This window comes from Anguilla anguilla, chromosome 3 (assembly GCF_013347855.1).
Source record: "Anguilla anguilla isolate fAngAng1 chromosome 3, fAngAng1.pri, whole genome shotgun sequence".
In the NCBI taxonomy this organism is placed as follows: domain Eukaryota; kingdom Metazoa; phylum Chordata; class Actinopteri; order Anguilliformes; family Anguillidae; genus Anguilla; species Anguilla anguilla.
In genome coordinates this window covers 3,852,253-3,871,904 of record NC_049203.1, presented here as the reverse complement: position 1 = coordinate 3,871,904, position 19,652 = coordinate 3,852,253, and the positions used below count along the sequence as shown (strand labels likewise).

General features: G+C 44.9%; 1 protein-coding gene and 2 non-coding genes across 3 annotated transcripts; all 3 read right to left on the bottom strand.

Annotated features, from left to right (window-relative positions):
• Positions 1-5,391: 5,391 nt before the first annotated feature.
• Positions 5,392-5,464, bottom strand: trnam-cau. The gene has a single exon. It is a non-coding gene; the product is annotated as a tRNA-Met (tRNA).
• Positions 5,465-6,219: 755 nt separating this feature from the next.
• trnam-cau lies at positions 6,220-6,292 on the bottom strand. Its single transcript has one exon. It is a non-coding gene; the product is annotated as a tRNA-Met (tRNA).
• A 2,258-nt stretch (positions 6,293-8,550) lies between these two features.
• Positions 8,551-19,589, bottom strand: ik (IK cytokine). Its single transcript, XM_035410671.1, has 20 exons — positions 19,363-19,589; positions 18,744-18,810; positions 17,700-17,792; positions 17,243-17,302; positions 16,590-16,757; positions 15,949-16,063; positions 15,521-15,591; positions 15,353-15,399; positions 15,067-15,230; positions 14,605-14,713; positions 14,380-14,419; positions 13,759-13,942; positions 13,539-13,557; positions 12,355-12,439; positions 11,939-12,022; positions 11,432-11,489; positions 11,086-11,174; positions 10,747-10,855; positions 10,333-10,367; positions 8,551-8,909 (listed from the first exon to the last, which is right to left on the bottom strand). Exons 1-20 carry the CDS (start codon positions 19,370-19,372, stop codon positions 8,882-8,884), a joined length of 1,635 nt encoding a protein of 544 aa, XP_035266562.1. The 5' UTR covers positions 19,373-19,589; the 3' UTR covers positions 8,551-8,881.
• Between the last annotated feature and the right edge of the window lie 63 nt (positions 19,590-19,652).

Sequence of the window (19,652 nt, the reverse complement as noted above, 5' to 3'; positions counted from 1 at the left end):
TGGATTCAAATCTGATTCACTGAGGGAAAGTGAGTTCCCGAAGCTTTACCTTTAATTTCCAGATAACACTTCTGGAAACCAACGAAAATAGTAAGCATAGTACAACTTATTTAAGCATAGAACCAGCGATTTTATTAATCAGATTTTAGACCACTCTAAAATAAAGCCTCGTCGTTTGGATTGAATTAAATCAGTGGTTCCAAACTCGGTCTTTGGCACAAATGTTTATGCTGGTTTTTATTCCAACCACAATTTAAATCCAATAATTTTAACAAGGTGTTAGTTTTTCTTAATTAGGTGCTTATGTTTAGGATTATTTACCCTCATAAGCCAATTCCTTGTTTACATTGTGCTATATTGCAAACAATTAGCTACATAAAGGTAACAATTATTTCTGGATCAAATGAAAGACAAGAGGTTAATCAATAGGCTTCTAATTATGTTGCTGAACACATTTAATTTCTTACTTTTCCTGGAAAGGTGTCCAGTGTCATCAATCAAGAGCCTATTGATTCACCTCAGTCTTTGTGTTGCTAAGTTTAAAATAATTAACCTTTTTTCTATGTAATTGCATGTAATGTAGCACCAGAAGCACAATATGAACATGGGGATTTTATGGTTCATGCCATGCATTGTTATTTCTGCATGTGGTTGAGGGGCGCGGGGGAGGCATAATGTGGTTTATGAGGGACAGGGGGTCCCCATAATGTGGTTCATGAGACAGGGGGTCCCCATAATGTGGTTTACGAGGGGCAGGGGTCGAAAGAAATGCACAGGGCTTCCCCAAGACAGAGTTTGGGACCCTCTGGATTAACTTTTCAAATTGATGTTTCCAAATCTGAAAGTTGACCGAGATCCAAAATCCAAGTGCAGTGCAGCAAGAAACTCATTCCCTGAATTCCAGTCTCTGTCATTTTATAGTTCCTGCCATCTTCCAGCTGTTCATCCTACTGTACTATCACATCCCTTTCTCCTCTTAACTGACTAACGGAATGAGTTTCATAAATGCAGCTCAGGGTTTCAGAACTCTGTACGAACCGAATGTGTCAGTGTTCCAGTGTAAAGCCTCCCACACAGGAAGTGAGTTTGCTGCCATGTCCACACATGCACCCAAAATTCCACAGGGGCTGCAACGACTCTTAACGTTTTTAGATCCTGTGGTGTGTGTGTGTGAATGCCAGGCTGTGGCTTGTGTTGGAATGGAACACTAACTGATGAGTGGGCAGGAAATTTAGATGCAGCAGACTTTGCTTTGCGAGAGAGAGGCGCTCCCCCTGTCCCAACAGTAGTGGCAGTTGTAATGCGAAAGGGATACACAACTAGCATCATGCTAACTGATTGGCAACTGTGTTTGCACCAGTGAAATGCACAAGGTAAAACTTTACATTTTGGTGTTACACACCACACAAAATGTCTATTCACAATGTACTATACCCCACACCCCACCCACCCACCCCCAAAACAATCCTACTGCTGGGAAGAAATTTTCATGACATAATACCCTTTTACATGATTGAGAGATGTTAAAACCAGCAGAACTGAATGTGACTGCAACACATGTTCCTTGTGGGACAGCTATTGGAATTTGGCAGTCGAGTTGGGGGGGGGGGGGGGGGGGGGGGAGGACCCCAGATAAATAGACTTCGTAAGCCTCTCATGACAAATAGAGCAAACCTTCCTGGTTAATTGGGGTAAAAGATAAGACTACTCATGACACTGCCTATGACATCAGAACCTCACAGTCTGTACATGTGGTGTCACCGGCACTGTTTAAGTACGCACAACAGTGCGTCCCAAGCCCAGCTGGAGGATCTGGTAAAAGTCCAACATCAGCGAGAGAATTTTAAGGCTTTGGGTTTCCATGGCGTCACGCTGCCGGAGTGAGTGAGTCAGTGCACTCCTCCCAAACTGTGGGCTAACCACCCTACCCCAGAATTACTGCTTCATTTCCCTCAGCGACGGGGCATAACATTACAGACACTTATCAGATGCTCTTATCCAGAGCGACTTGCACAACAGCTTCACATAACATTTACACTGCATCCACTTACACAGCTGAATACATATACAGAAGCAATTCAGGTTAAGTACCTTGCTCAAGGGCACAACAGCAGTGTTCTACCTGGGAATCGAACCTCTGACCTATCGGTTACAAAACCAATTCCACACCCATTATACTACACTGCCACCCCAGGCCCCATATATAATGGTATGACAGGGTGGACTCGGGGCGACTGACTGGAGCCAGCACAGGGGGAGTGTCCCGCACTGAGGTTACATCACACACACACGTCCCCATGGTCCTCCTCTGGGGGAGGTGTGCTGTGGACCGTCTGCTGATTTACTGGTTCTGACTCAAGAGACCCAGTGTTGCGCAAGCAAGCCTGAGAAATCCGAGTCAGAACATTTATCAGAAATTACCTCACTCCTGGGGACCGGGGTCACAAGAAAGGTCTGTGTTCCTTCACTCTCGGCTCCCGGCTCCCGTCTTTTAGTGGTAACCGCGGTAACGCGGAGCGGTGAAAGCGCCGCTGGGTAAGTTTCGGCCTCCTGTCCCGAACCCGGGGCGGTACCCCTTCGCTGCAGGCCTCATTCTAAATGCAGTCTTTTTGTAGGCTGCGTTTCCGTGGAGACCGCAGTTGGTCCCAGGAGCTTGCTCAACACATGAAATCATTTAAACCCACGCCCTTGATGGACACACGCACACACACATAAATGCACGCACAGCCTCAAGCCCTCGCCCAAGTTTAGACGTCACTGAACCTCATCAGGATCGTTCTCCTTTACCCAGTCACAACTGACATTTTTACACGGTGCCTCCAAAGACGGTATTTTAACAAAGAGCTGGCAAACTTCAAACTGCCGTTTCCGTGAACACACCGTCATATACCCAGCTGTTCTCGTGGCAGCAGTCCCACACACCTCAATCCTGGGTCTCGAGGACCCAAGCAAAAGACACCAGAAGTGAGATTTAAGAGGCACTCTGCCACTTGAGTTCTGAGCTCTTCAATTAAGGAAGAGAAGCCCTTTTTTATCTCCAGGGCTGCCGTGGACCTCCTCCACAGTCCTCCGGCGGATACGGCCACGGAATGTTTAGACGGCTTCGATTGTGCCCTTCAGATTCCGCGTTCCATTCTTCGCGGCAGACGGATTGCATCATCGCAGGTCTGCGTGCCCTGACCACATCCCGCTGAAGACTCAGCACCCATGGTGCTTTGCGCTTTCAGAGACGGAAACAGCCGGTAAGAGCAGGACGCCTGCTGGGTGACATGTCTCTGCGGTATGAGTACTCGAGTGGGTGGCAGTGTGGGCGTGTATTAAAAAAAACCCAAACATGGCTCATGTTATGAGGTGACTCGTATCATCACTCGTAGAAGAACAGCCAATGACAGCAATTTACACCAGTCCCCTGCTGTAAAGTGGAAGACGACAGTCACCTTCGCTGACTAAAGACTACAGCATTAATGTCCAAAGATTCTAAAGACGCAACCAAATATGCATTATCACGTACCAAAGGAAAGTATCATTAACAGCACTTAAAGACCCACCTCCAGGACGGGTACTAGTGATGTCACCCAGTCCAGTTAAGTGAGAAGAGTTGAGCCTTGGTAAAATGTGACATCATGCCACATTTTTTAAATACCTCTATCAGTGTCATTTGATTTTTGGAACGGTGGATTTTATGTTCACTGGCACATTTCCATGGCACCCACACTAACTTTTCAGCCAAAAAGAATTCCACCATTATCACCGAACAGCAGCTTATCGACAGAGCGTGATGTGTGGCATTCTTCAGGAATTCTTTTCTTGGCCCTGAGGACAAAAAAGAAAAAAAGAAACTTAATTTATCCTAAATATTCACACGGGACTGTAATTCCATTTGAAGGATTCACGATTACCCAAAAATCCAAATCTGATGTTGTTCGCCATACCACGGTATGGTATGGTTCATAGTGTACTGTAATGCACTACTCACAAATATCCTCCTAAGCAATTTATGCTCTCATACACACACTCACTCACACACACATTGGACCCCAGTTGGCTGATTGGCTATCCCTCATTCTGACTTGACCCCCCGCCCCCCCCCACAAACCCATCCGAGCCATGGCACTAACCTTTGATCTTTGACACCTCCATCAACCCCCTCGATGCTCCATCAACCTGAAGATCCTGTTGCTTCCCTCTCTCCCTCCCTCCCTCCCTCCCTCCCTCCCTCTCCCTCTCTCTCTCTCTCTCCCCCTCCCTCCCTCTCTCTCTCTCTCTCTCCCTCTCTCTCTCTCTCTCTCTCTCCGGATTCACACAGAGTTTAGAGGCCTGCTGGACTTATGCAACGTCCCCATTCACTTTTCCCTCAAGCGAAATTTGCAGTTCACAAGATTTAGGGCAATCACTGCATCAAGCCCCACTTAAATCAAACAGGGATTATTTGCTCACAGTGCTTTAAGTGCCCAACCACACCACTCATTCTAAACGGTACAGACTTGGGATTTGAGCTTCTCAAAACGGTTGTGTAGAAAACTCCTGCTGTGGGAGTTAAAAGGTTTAACTCTAAAAACAAACAAACAAACAAACAAACACATAAAAGGCCCAACTCTTTAAAACTAATGCTAAAAAAAGTTACCATTGCTTATCATCCTGAGACCCGACAGAAAAACTTTCAATTGACAAGCATTTTTCAACAGAATACAACTTGTAGCCTATACAATACAATACATCTTGCATGGTAATACACAGATACAATACATCTTGCATGGTAAAAAAAAATCTTTTTACTCAAAGTATTTTAAAAAATATGATTTTATTTTTATCGAATGTCCCATGTCCTGTAGGTTTCAGGAAAATGGAATAACATGGTTCTTGAGATAAAGACCAGAGACTCCTGTCCCATACAGCGGACAAAAATGAATTCCCAGTTCTTAGGCGGTAATGAATCAAAAATATTTTTTAAAAAGGGCAATGCAACCTTCATTACCACAGACAGAACCCTTTTGTGTAATCCCTATAATCTTTTATGGATGAAGTGTAATTATTTACACCCAAGTAAAACTACAACAAAAATAACACCGTCAACAACAACAAACTAAAGAAAATGAGCGAAACAAATGGGTTAGTCAGGGTAATAGGAACATTTTTATGTGAATAAAATACCCATCTTAATAACGGGTACTGATCGAGAACAATCTTCAAGCCCAGATTAGTATTTCTAGTATATACTGCAGCACTCAGAACAGGCATTAGACACAACATTTCCTCCAGCAAGATTTTTGAATGAATGCAATGGGTTAGGCACGTGAAGCAGGTTTATTACTTGCCGGGTTTGTGCTGGCGTCTATCCTTGCATACGTACTTAAAAAGCGGAGCAGATGCACTGCCATTTCAAAAAGCAGATGCCCCGTGTGAGGATCGAACTCACGACCTTCAGATTATGAGACTGACGCGCTACCTACTGCGCTAACGAGGCTCCCATGCAGGGGGCCCACATGTTCCTTCAAACGCCTGCTGAACTTTGCTTGCCCTTAAGCGACTGCGTAGCACTGGAATGCAACGTGCACTGCTAAAAAAACAACACAGTGTACATATTTCACAATTAATGTCAAATATCACATTCACAAGTTCATTCATTAAAGCAACTAAAGTTTGAGTCATACCTTGCTTGACAGGGTTCAGCATAATCCGCGTTCGACCGGTAAAACTGCACAGAAGTAATATTGCGCCATCTAGCGATAAAAAGTACAATTTAAACCAAAGTGTGAGTGCGCCATCTAGCAATCTACAATCTGGTTTACAATCTGTAAACCGCTTGAAAAAGGAAAGAACCCAAGCCACTTCTATTGAATGCCTCCACCGCAAGAAGTCCTCAAATATGTACGATTTACATTATCCAGCTAGGATTAGATATGTTAAGCAACATAGCTAACCATTACCAACTAAAGGTTTATAAGATCCAGGCTGATAAATAAACCTATCCATAAACCTCACTGACAATTAATTGTAGGTTATGTATGTAGCCAGCAAAATGCAACTGAGTTGTGTATACGTGTTGTATTGGTGACTGGAGCGAATGTTACATTTTAACAGCACTAACTTCCTGGTTGGCTAGCCCGCAAAGAAGTTTGCCACCAGAAACGACTGCGGTACAGACCGCGGTGATTTTCGGGCAAATGCGTGGCATGAACAAAGTTAACCAAACTTGAAATCAAGATAAACGAAAAACGATGCCCCGTGTGAGGATCGAACTCACGACCTTCAGATTATGAGACTGACGCGCTACCTACTGCGCTAACGAGGCTGACGTTCAGGTGGGCAAAAGTTGCCCTCAAACGTCGCCCACAACATACTTGACCATAGGTACCACTACATAGCAGAGTAATACTGATAACCAGCAACATTGTACGTCTACACAATACTTGTCAATAATACAGTCTTAATAGCTCAGGATATATTAATTAATTCAACTCAAGGTAAATATGAATTTAGCAAGTTACTATTACCTATTAACTTTATTTGCCTCATAAATCCTATGGACCTGAGCGCGGACAGAAGAAATGCGGGCAATTCCCTGGTTTGCCACGAGAGGACGCTTTGATACAGGCAGAGCACAGGCAGGTTCACGAATGCGCGAGTGAACAATGTTAGCTCACTATGAAAAAGCTATCGTTATCAATTAAAGTTAATATTTAATATATTTAGCCATTTATACCATATGAAGTGTCGCTACAGAGGTAGACTATCCACCCAGCCCGTCAAATAACGAATACACTCGGAAGTATCTCTCCCAATATTCAATTCTAAACCCTGCCTCTAGTTCAGCTAGCTTTCTCTGCTCAGCGTGCAGTAGCAGTTGCTCGGCTTCTTGAAAACTAAAGGCCTAGTTTTATAATTAATCAGAATATTTCAAATACTCGGCTGTAACTATAGCAAAGCGTAAATAATTTCACTTTACATTGAACAAAACAAAATTCGTGACCATACTCGCTAATCAAATGTTACACCAAGAGTGTCGATCCTTACTTAAAAGTCATAATCATAATTTGTGATCGCTCTTCCACAAATACGATATCAATATAGTTCAAAAACGTGCTGAAATGTAGTCAGTCAAACGCCCAAGTCAATAAATTATCTTATATAAAAAATATAAAAAAAACCTGCATAACGATTCGTGTTACACTGGTTACACGTGAACTGTTACCAATAAATAATCAAGAAGGCTTAAAAGTCTATTTAATAAGGCTGCACTAACCTGACAGCTATCCATACATTGACGCTTAAACGACATTACTTTTGAACTTTCTGGGGCGCATAAGTCTCATGAATTCCGGTCGACTTACGATTAGATATCTCCTGTACAAATACAGAATATTTACAATAAAAATACACTTAAATAACTTCCAGTAAGTAACATGTGTCTGTATGGTGTTTTTTAATTTTTTTACAGTAGCTATAGCCAACTACCCACCGTAAGCGCATTATCGCTTTGTCTACCTAGCTAAAGCATACCGTTCTGTTGGAAAGTTCCAACTCGTAAATAATGGATAATGAAAGTAACCATAATAGTTTACTCCTTTCCTAGATAACCAAGCACATATCTTTTCATCTCATTTACCTGCTGTCGATACATCTTCAGAGCTAGACCAGATGGATCTCCCACATTCCCGCTTAGCTTGGACTCCATGGCGCCATCGCTGGATAAAAAAAACGTGTTTTTGCCAGGTTTTTGCCCTCTCTTCGGCAGCGTTGTCAGATTTGTAAAAAGTTAACCTTCCCAATCTTGTAAAAAAATCCCAATTTTTTAAATACAAAAAATACGAATAGACGGCGGTCTGTATAACAGCTAATTTTAGAGATATCCACCAATGTGGTGACAAACACAGCTGAAATATGAAGATTAACCCCCCCCCCCCCCCCCCCCCCCAAAAAAAAAAAAAACACCAAATTATGATAATTGTAACAATTTCCACGAACAATAACATAAAATAATGCAATTGGCACCCAATCTGGCAACACCACTCTTTATTTCGATTTCCCATTTGGGTGTAACACGGGAAGCACAGAACCGTACATTGTTCTATCCACTACTTCATTCTATATACCGTTTATAAAAACTGCATACGAATATGATGTATATGATCTTTAAATCTTTTATTTCTTAACAAATGGGACATATACAGACATTGTACAGATGCTCACTTGGACACCTTTTAATGCATCTGAATACTTTTTCTCTCTTCTTAATTATCAAAGTGCCACCATTAATTCTATGGCTTGATGCACCTGGCACATTGGGTTTACACCAACGGCAGTTAATAGTTTTATAATGTCTCGAGGGGAAAAAACGCAATTTGTACCTTTAAATTAGCTACACACTGGGTTACCGCAGGTCCGTAAGACACTAGATATGGCCAACACGGTTGTCATTTTTGTAAGAGGTTTGAACCATTTCTACTTTTTTTTCCACGGGCAATATTTTGGGTAGCCTAATTATACTACAGTCAAAAAAAGCCTCATCGTGTTTTGGCATGACACGCAGAAGGACATACGCACATAAGGTACAACAGAGTAGTTTTATTAATAAGAATTTTATTGGATCTCACATACAATCACAAACATCCATCGGTTTCAGAAAAGGCATTTCACGTACACAGCCAATTAAAGCCTTTATCTAATTTTCCTTTACATCAAGATATTTTTTTTCTTCTAAAAAATAATACTAAAAAGTAAGACGATATTAGGGATCGTGACTTACTTTTTTTCTAACATAAATCAAACATAGCATACAAGGTATTGCAGTTCAAATATTCTATTGGCAAACAGCCATAGCAAAGATGTCAATTTCTTAAAAGTTAAATGTAAAACAAGGACAAATTAGCACAATAGATCTTCAGTATTTAGGTCTCTTCACTTCAACCCTGTAACAAGAAGAGGTAAGTAAACATTAGACTACAGTGAAACCCAAGAAATACGATTTGCACATCTCTGTTCTCAGATATTTCATACCAATGTCTTTGCTAAACATAATTATGGAAAATTGGTCTTTAAACAACTAAATGGGTTTCCAAAATGGAAAAAACAACGACAACAAAAAAAAAACCCATTCTGGATGATTTCCAGTGTGGTTGGTGCTCAAATCACAGAACCAAGACGTTTTTTGGAGTAAGCCGCAAATGGCCTTAGACTAAATCACGATGCAAATAATGTTTGTTCGTTCTTTTTCTTTTAGGGAGTTCAGCATCGTGTCTGACACCACGGAAAATAGACTAGAAAATTGGATTGGAACTGTGCTCGACTGTTTTAAATCAAATTTGACAGGAGCGCAATTCGGTGCTGGTGCAGACGACCGTATATACCAAGTAAGCTTGTGGAGGGGAGTTGCGAAGGAATCAATTCTTGGGACTCAACTATTTTCTTAATTTAAGCTCCCTAAGGAAAATTTACTTAAAATATGCAGAGGGGCCATATTAACAAGAACCGGGGTCTCAGCTTTAAAAAAAAGAAAAAAAAGAAAAGAAAACAAACGGAAAAAAAGCACAGATCTGTAAACATATCAAGAAGCGGTTGGGCTCGGAAAGGCAGAGCAATCGTTCCTTTCTACCACAGCACCGCCTCAAACCCCATTTGAACGCGACATGCTCCATCTGAACGGTTATACTGAGCAGTGGCAGGTTTCTCTGCAGGGCAGAAATTGGAAACGGTGCAATACAGCTCACTGCTGACAACTCATTACTCCTGCTGTCCGAGCTTTAAGTGCTCAGACTGCACATACACACACACACACACACACACCTATCTCTCTCTCTTACACACACACACACACACACACACACACACACACCTCTCTCTCTCTCTTACACATACACACACACACACACACACACACCTATCTCTCTATCTCACACCCTTCTCTCTCTCTCTCGCACATACACACACACCTATCTCTCTCTCTCACACGCACACCTCACACACACACAAATGTACACACATACAACTATCTCTCTCTCACACACACACACACACACACACTCACACCTATCTCTCTCACACACACACACACACACACACACGTAACAAGCACGCACACACCTATCTCTCTCTCTTGTACACACACACCCTCTCTCTCTCTCTCACACACACTCACTCCCTCACACACACACACTCTCGTGCATGCATGCACACACACACTCACGCACACACCCACACTCACACACACACCCACACAGGTGAGGAGGCCCTTCGCCACATCATCATTATCACAGTGCACGTCGCACACATTTCCTCACAGAGAGACAGAGACGGAATGAAAATTATGAACAGAGAGATGAAAATGCTACACACCCATCTGCCTCCATTTTCTTCCTCTTCTCGATGATCTGTGAAAGGCAAAAACAAGAAAAAAATTGGCACTTTAGCTCCCCTGTCTGATATCCCATAATGCACACGGCTGTTGAGACCAGACTTTGATCCGCTTCACCACCACATTCACATCGTTCTTCCGAAGACCTATTCACTTGACAACAGGGCTGTCAAAGTCAACGTGGGAGCTTGTCATACATTTTAATTAATGGTATTAATTAAAGTGGTTACAGACAGAATAATAGATGGAAAATCAGATCACAGATCTGGACCTCTGGGGTCAGCCACGGACAAAATAAGATGTGATTAATTGCGTAAAAAATTTTTTTTAACACAAAATGGCTGTTCGAATCGGTCAAGACCCATTCCTAAACCAGCCAATAGCAGCCCACGCACCGCGCTGATCTTCTTCCACTGCCGATCCAGCTCCGCCTTCTCATTGGTCTCCTTGAAGCGCCGCGTCTTCCTCCCCTCGGACATCTTAATCCCGTACTGGAAGGCAGCCCTGAAGGGACAAACAGAGCAGATGTCACTCGCTGTGGGGGCGTGTGCGCGTGTGCACGCGTACAGCCAGGCTGTGTGTGCGAGCGCACGTGTGTGTTATGAGTGTGTGCGTGTGCACGCGTACAGTCAGGCTGTGTGTGCGAGCACACGTGGGTGTTGTGTGTGTGTGTGTGTGTGTGTGTGTGCGAGCGCACGTGTGTGTTATGTGTGTGTGTGCGGGGAGTTCAGTACTTGGGCAACGCCTCCTTGTTGTTCATGTAGTCACTGTACTCCTCCTGCGTGTCAAAGTCCCAGCGACCTAGAGGGCCCTTCTTGTTACCCTGGAGACGGAGGGGGGATGGGGGAGGGGGGGGGGGGTCAAAAAACAAACATTCATCTTCTCCTTGAGACTACGGACACACTCACACTGAACCAGTAAAACCCTGCAAAATGGCTTCCACTACCAGAGATAGAGATGCCCCAGAGATTCTGATTAAAAATACATGTCCCAGAATCCTCACACTTCCTTATAGGTCAGTCCGCAGTAGGAGATGCGCATCTGGCGTGATACAGCGGGGATGAGAAAACGGGGACACACCTGATCCATTTTGCTGTAGTCCACTTCCTCATCGCTGTCCACAGCCAGGTCATCCATCCTGGAGAGAGAAGGAAACGTAAGGAAGGGAACAGAAGGGCACACACTAAACCCAACCGGACAGGCCAAGAAATAAAAAGGGGGGTGGGGGTACCTCAGCCAGTGTAATTAATGCGTTTCTACCTCAGAAAGCCAGGGGTTCCCATGGTGACAGGTCCATGTGTGGACCACTCACCTGCTCTCAGGCCTAACACATACAAACCCATCCTTTACCCACCATGTGCAGTAGCTGTGTGGTACTGGCTGCAGTAATACTGGGTGTAACGCGGTTGGCAGGCAGGCTGCAGTAATACTGGGTGTAATGGGTGTGTGTGGTAATGGCTGCAGTAATACTGGGTGTAACGGATGTGTGTGGTAATGGCTGCAGTAATACTGGGCGTAGCGCGGTTGGCGGGCGGGCTGCAGTAATACTGGGTGTAGCGCGGTTGGCGGGCGGGGCTGTGGACCTACGTGGCGGGGTAGCACTCTGCGTAGCTGTTGGACATGCCGAAGAAGTCCCCCACGTGCTTCTTCTCCTCGCGCCGCACGCCGGCCGTGTCCCGCGGTCAAGGAAAGAACCGCGAGCCCGTTCACAGGAATAAACACCGAACAGCAACGGCCCAGTTCCACAGCACGACCGCATCCATTAAAATTAACACGGGGGGGGGGAGAGAGAGAGAGAGCAAGAGAGAGAGTGAGAGATGGAGAGAAAGTGAAAGAGAGAATGAGTGAGTGAGAGAGAGAAAGGGTGAGATAGAGAGAAGGTGAGAGACAGAGAGAGAGACAGCGAGAGAAAGCTAGAGGGAGAGAGAGATGAAAAGAGAAGGGGGAGAGAGAGAGAGATGGGGAGAGAGCGTAACAGAGAGCGACAGGTGCTGAAAGGATATGTCTCCTGGCCTTGCCACTGTGCAGCCGCTGCTCCCGCGAACTTCTCGTTGATCAGTTTGATCTGGTCCTTCACTGATGCTGGACCTGCGAGAGAGCGGCAGGGGTGAGAGCAGGGTCAGCATTCCCCGTATACAGCCCAGGCCTTATAACTGCACACAGCCCAGGCCTTATAACTGCACACAGCCCAGGCCTTATAACTGCACACAGCCCAGGCCTTAGAACTGCACACAGCCCAGGCCTTAGAACTGCACACAGCCCAGGCCTTAGAACTGCACACAGCCCAGGCCTTATAACTGCACACAGCCCAGGCCTTATAACTGCACACAGCCCAGGCCTTATAACTGCACACAGCCCAGGCCGTATAACTGCACACAGCCCAGGCCTTATAACTGCACACAGCCCAAGGCCTTATAACTGCACACAGCCCAGGCCTTATAACTGCACACAGCCCAAGGCCTTAGAACTGCACACAGCCCAGGCCTTATAACTGCACACAGCCCAGGCCTTATAACTGCACACAGGCCAGGCCTTATAACTGCACACAGCCCAGGCCTTATAACTGCACACAGCCCAGGCCTTATAACTGCACACAGCCCAAGGCCTTATAACTGCACACAGCCCAGGCCTTATAACTGCACACAGCCCAAGGCCTTAGAACTGCACACAGCCCAGGCCTTATAACTGCACACAGCCCAGGCCTTATAACTGCACACAGGCCAGGCCTTATAACTGCACACAGCCCAGGCCTTAGAACTGCACACAGCCCAGGCCTTATAACTGCACACAGGCCAGGCCTTATAACTGCACACAGCCCAGGCCTTATAACTGCACACAGCCCAGGCCGTATAACTGCACACAGCCCAGGCCTTATAACTGCACACAGCCCAGGCCTTATAACTGCACACAGCCCAGGCCTTATAACTGCACACAGCCCAGGCCTTATAACTGCACACAGCCCAGGCCTTATAACTGCACATGATGTGGATGCATACTCACATTCCTCTCATTTATAACACACTGACTTAAAACTTACACACTTACTCCTTTTATGAGCATACTCTGGTTAAGTGCATAGCAGGCTGAAGCAGGTGTAGTTAAAGGGGACTGTACAAGTAAACCTCAGTGCTGTGTAAGACGCAGCATCACCGCATATAAAGGTACAGGGAGCTGTGGTCATCCTTACCTTTCTCAATATCCAAAGCCTGTCGAGACAAACAGAAAGCAACGAGATTAGTTCTGCGCCTCAATTAAAAGCAATGAGCCATTTTTATTCCACCTTTTAAGTGACAGGTTGCTGTTGACGTCGAGCTAATAAAATGAGTCACTGGGGGGAGTCTGGGGAGAGGAACACGAGGACACAGACGCCCGCGGGGCGGGGGGCGAGGCTCAGTCTCCCGATTTACCTCGTCGTCCGCTCGGGGCTTCTCGAAATAGCTCCTCCGCCGCTTCTCCTCCTCCCTGTCCCGCTCCCTCTCGCGCTCCCGCTCCCTCTCCCTCTCCCGGTAGCGCTCCTTCTCCTTCTCTTTCTCCTTCTCCCGGATGGCCTTGGAGGAGGAGGGGATGTAGTCGCCGATGTCGTCGAAGATGCTGTTTTTTTTACAAGGGGGGGGGGGGGAGGAGACAGGAAGGCAGTCTGAGAATTTCACGCTCTGCTTGCAGCTAGCAAACGACTCATAAATATGTGTGGATCTGAAGATCAGCGGCTGGCTGCTCCTAATAAAACCCTCCATTAAATTCCGATCTAAACCAATCTCTCCGGTCTGTTTCAAGGTTGAAGTTGGGGATGAAAATTTAAATTACTTTCTGGCATAAAGGTAGGAATAATGACTATTACAGAGAAAAGAATTCCAATAGAGTTCTCGATTCTATGCTGAGAAGCAATTGAAAACACCATATGCTATTGCTAATTTATTTTTTAAATAAATTTAAATTTTACTTCATTTAAAAAAAGAAATCAACAACTGAAGAACAGAAATTGTCTCGAGACAAACACAAACACAGCGGCTCAGCTGTAAAATTCTTACCCCAAATCAGCCTCGGGGGGCTTTTTCTCATCGAGTTTCCCTGGGAAAAGAGAAGACATTTTGAAAAGAGAAACATTTGTGTGACGTAATAACTAGACTGTGACCAATAGATCCAACACAAATTATTTACACCTACAGAAGAGCAGGTTTGAAACTACAAAAATGGAGGCTAGTTCAAAGATTTTTCTACTCCTGTTTATGACATCATTCTTGTGTGGTCAGTACCTTTCTCCTTCTTCTTCATCTTCTTGTTGCGCGTCCCCTGCCGCAGGTAGGACAGGATCTGTGTCAGCTTGCTGATGACGATGTCATTGGTGGTCAGTGTAGTCTGGGCCTGGTGGGAGAATGGTTCAAAAAGGGACAATGGTGTCCAGTTATTACGGATTACTCCAATTCCTACACTTTCACATTCCATGGTTGATATGCTGCGTGGTGAAAAATTACCCAACCAGTGTTAACAGTCCTCAGCCCTAATCAACCCATGTTGATGTGATCACATCGTTAGGAACAAAGAACTGTGCAGAGCTGCTCTGTGATTGGTCAGTAGTGCGATCGTTTGGAACACAGAACCACACAGAGCTGCACTGTGATTGGTCAGTAGTGTGATCGTTAGGACCACAGAACCGTGCAGAGAGCTCCTCTGCGATTGGTCAGCCCACGGCGCTGTTTCCAGGGCCCCGTGCTCACCTCCATGGTGGGGCAGTCGGCCTTGCTGCGGATGAGGGTGGTGGGGATGTCCGTGTCCGCGTACTCGTCCTCCAGGTCCACCACGTAGGCCATGCGCCCCGGCAGGAAGAGCTCGTTCCGCTCATACTGACGCCCCTTGAACAGGATGCGGTAGACGTTCCTCCCTGCAGCGAGGCAAAGCACCCCTCAGAATATTTTTTATTTTTATTATTCGCCTTTTTTCTCCCCGCGTGTCCCACAGAGACGCTGATCTCTTTTTTCTCTCATGAATATTCCTCATGCTCACCCAGGCGGGTCTTGAACTCAATCTTCTGTTCTGGATCTTCGTCTTTCCTGGCGGCAGAAAAAAAAAAAAAAACCATTACACTCATAAACATGCAGGAAAGTACAGGGCACGGTCACACAAGTAAAGAAGCAGTGCGTGCTGCTGGGAAATAGAGTCCAAATCCCTTACTTGACTTCCTTTTGAACCTTCTCCATCATGTCCTCCTCTTCCTTCTCTTTGCTGGTGATTTCTGCCCTCACCTAGCAACCAACAGACGGACAAGTTAGTACACTTTCTGAGCATGTTAGTAGTTGGTACACTTTCTTGCCCGTGTCCATGTGCACTCGTGCTGTGACATCAGACATGAAAATGCAAGGAACCCTGGGACCTCTATGTTCACTTCATTTTGAGGACACCCATCAATCAGTGGAGTGGAACTGCCAAGATTCAAGGCATGGTTTATTTGGCAGGATACTTCACACCCAAGAGGTGTGCAACAAAAGCCCTTCAGAAGGTGGTCAGTCTGCCACCGTACACACTTCCTGGTTTCTGCTCAGAAGAACAGACAAATTCTACAGGCTGTGTCGCTGACCTTTGACCCCTGAACCCAGACTGACCTTTTGTAGCAGGGCGAAGTCCAACCCTTTCACCAAGTGAGTGTGCTCCATGTCACCACCCAAGAACTTGGACTCCTGGATCAGCTGCCGCCTCTTCTCCGCTGCGGATTTGTCTCTGAGGGAACAGTGAACAACCAATCAGAGAAGGGCCTGAAATTCTCCCAGCATGCCTTCATATCAACAGCACAGCACCCTGGCCACAGATGTGGGGAAAAGGTCGGTGAAAGATTCAGTCAAGAGTTAGGAAGAACAGAATTGTGTTTTGGTTGGATGAAGATGGATGCACAGAATTGGCTACAAGGACTGACATCTAGCTTCCTGTTTAACAGTTTCCTCTGCTGTCTTTTACCGAAGGAATCCTGAAAATGAGAGCCATCTCTGAAAGGTGATTTCGGGCACACACTCTCTGTATTTTGGTTGGAGACGAGTGAGATTCGGGGTGGACGTTCTCGCTGCTTTGGTTGGAGTCAAGAGTGATTTTTGGTGCACGTACTTGGTGTTTTAATTGAAGGGGAAGGTGATTTGAGGTGAATGCTCTCCGTTTCGGTTGGAGGCGAGCGTGATTTGGGATGCACACTCCGTGTTTCGGTTGGAGGCGAGTGGGTTTTGGGGTGCCCGCTCGGCGAGGCCGGGGTACTCACGCCTCGGCCGTAGGCCCCACGGCCCTGTAATTGGCGGTGGTGCTGATGAGCTCCGTCTCCTCGTAGTCCTTGTTGACGCCGTCGCGGCGCTCGCGGGCGCGGTCTCTGTACTTTTCCGCCAGCTCCCTCTCCCGCTCCAGTTCCTGCTGCCGCAGCTTGGCATAGTAACTGGGGCAGTGCGGAGAGGGAGGAACTCACAGCATGAGAGAGAGAAAAAACTACAAATCCCATAATCCCACACCGCACAAAGCCATATCCCCACATAAAATAAAACCTCTCAGCCAAAGAATTATTCATGCTTCACATGGAAGGAAAAACCGCATTAATATTGACAAAGTGACATCAATACATAACCAACTGTTCTATTAGCTTTTTATATGCAGTACGTGGGTGGTCATACAGTGTGCTGGCTTAGGTTATGGCTGGCTGAAATGAATTACGCCACAATACGTGCAGAACATTCTGTTAACTGATAGACTCTAGACTGATTATTCTAGACAATGTGAATATGCTGCTGCTAGTGGACATTATAAAACCAGCACAGGCACAGTAGAAAATTTCAAATGTGGAAATGTCACAGGGTGAAAATTAGGTGACAGAGTTCAATTTTCTCTCTTATGTTCCGCGCATCAGAAAGGTGTAGAATGAGTCACCTTTTCTTCTTCCGTCTGCGGGCAGCAGGGTCCTCATCCTCATTGTATTCCCGTGGCATTCTGGGTAATTAAAAAAAGAAAAGGGTGAGCATAATTTTGAATGGCAACGCAAGCAGCTTACTAACTTACGAGGGGTACAACATAAAGGCAAAAACACGTTGACAGCCTTTTAACGTACAAAATGGCACTGCAGGGTTTGTGTGGACTTTCTCTGGCGTTTCTACCCACAATACACCTCCCCATGACCGAGGTGGTTTTCGTACCCCGCTAAGACTTACTACTATCAACAATAACACCCAATCTACCACAATGCTACAGGCGTTAGTGTAAAGATCACAATGGAAGATTACCAAGGGCATGAGTTCCATTCGATTTTCAGCTATTGCCAGTTACGGTTTGTCTGTTAACTGAACGTACTATACATGATTTACAGTCACAGTGAACAGCTGCCACTCACTCATGGTGTCTGGATTTGGAAGGCGGGGCCGAGGATGGTGTGGCCCGCGGGGTCATCAACAACTTCCTGAAGTCCTCATTGGTCAGCTTGGATCTGGGCAACAAGAAAGGCAATGTGATTAATGGTCCTCCACAGCAGGTCCGACAGTGGAGCTTAATCACATAGTCTTCTGAGACTGGAAGCTTGGCAATGATGTGCTCCACTTTTCATCATCTACCAAAACTGCAATGCAATGTGTTCAAGACATGCTTCATGCATTATGCACAGGTGTACATTTGGCAAGAGTATTCCTAATGAAAAAATGATATGACTTTTCAAGAACCTTCAAACAAAGTTTCCAGAAATGTCAGACCTTAGTTTTTAAATGCATGACTTCACACTAAAATAGACTTCAGAAAAGGGGCAAGATATGTTTCAATTAACAGAAAATCCTGCTCTCACACTGCAATTATCTTGAATACAGGAGATCGGCAAATTGTGTAAAACAGAACTCCAATGCAATTTAAGATAATTCACAGCTGTTCGTGTATTAATTGCTTCCTTCAAGCAGTCTGTGCATTACAGCAGGACGGAATTTACCAGATTCAAAATCAAGAGCTAACTATTAGTTGGGTTAATCTGCAAATGTTCCACTTTCCAGAGTGTCAGGAGAGGAAGCTAACAGTAAGCTGAAATGAGCCTTTATCATAGCATACGCACTTGGCAAGTTATTCTGCAGAGTCCCTTCAGATCTGACCTCATTAGACGAGATGTAAGATTTTTTTAAGGACGTTCTGAAGAGATACATATTTGGCCCAGAATAACACCCGCAGAAGGTAGACTCTGTTCCAAAAGCTTATGGGATATTCTACTTGAGCACATTTGATCGTTTAACCGTTCACATAACTTTATCATTCGGAATGGGAACTATAACACTGAGACAGTAATGTTAAAATTCCTAGCGTTCAACTGAGGTGATAATGTAAGTTCAAAATGCAGTACATCGATTACACACGATCCAAAAAATGTACGCAATTACACGCTGAAGTGCATTATGAAACTTACTGGAGAGCGGAGCGGTGGTCCTCCACTTCATGGTTATCCGGTGCCAACGGATTGGAATATAGCTCGGCTGCAATGTAAGGGATTAAAAACGATGCGTATTTAAAACAAACACATTTTTCGGTTTATTTACATACAGCCAAGCAGAAATTAAGCTTTGCCACGGCAACATTCTTCAGGGCTGCCCCGTTAGCTAGCTACCATCCTCAATAGAATAATTAATGTTTTATGAATACACGATATGCAGCATTGCGCTAGTCATTCGTGTATGAAGCCCAATAAAACATAATAATAAAATAAAACATCAGTCACTCAGTAACTAGCCATCAACAACACGCGAACTGATTCAAGACGACAAATACCGTTTCTGAATTGTCCAAATATTTTTCAACCAAGTGAACTGACAACACACACTATCAGCTCAAACCGGAGCTGAACAACAATCAGTGAATCAACTAACTTAGTCGAACCACCTAGCTTCAAGGCAAAGCAAACCAACTAGATCGTTTATGTAATGCATGATATAAAACTAAATTCCCTCTTCGTAGCTCATAAATAACTAACCTACGGTGATAGCTACACTTGGTTTGGTAGATTGAAAAAAAAAACAGTAACAACTTACTCTCAGGCATCTCGGAACAGTAGGAACTTCTCTTTGATAAAGAAAAATTTTAGCTACACAGTTAATGGTTTAAAATGACGTACGATACTATTAACACAATCATGGAGAGTCTTTAAACGACAGACTTCTCAAAATATTTACAATGGCTATTCTCTATCTTGATATCTGTACACGCAAAGCTATCCCGATGCCCTGGATTGTAAACCGGAAATGACAGGGAACATAGCCGCACCAAATGTGATATATGACCTCTAGTGATAATTGATTACTTTAGCCTTACTCGGTGCAAA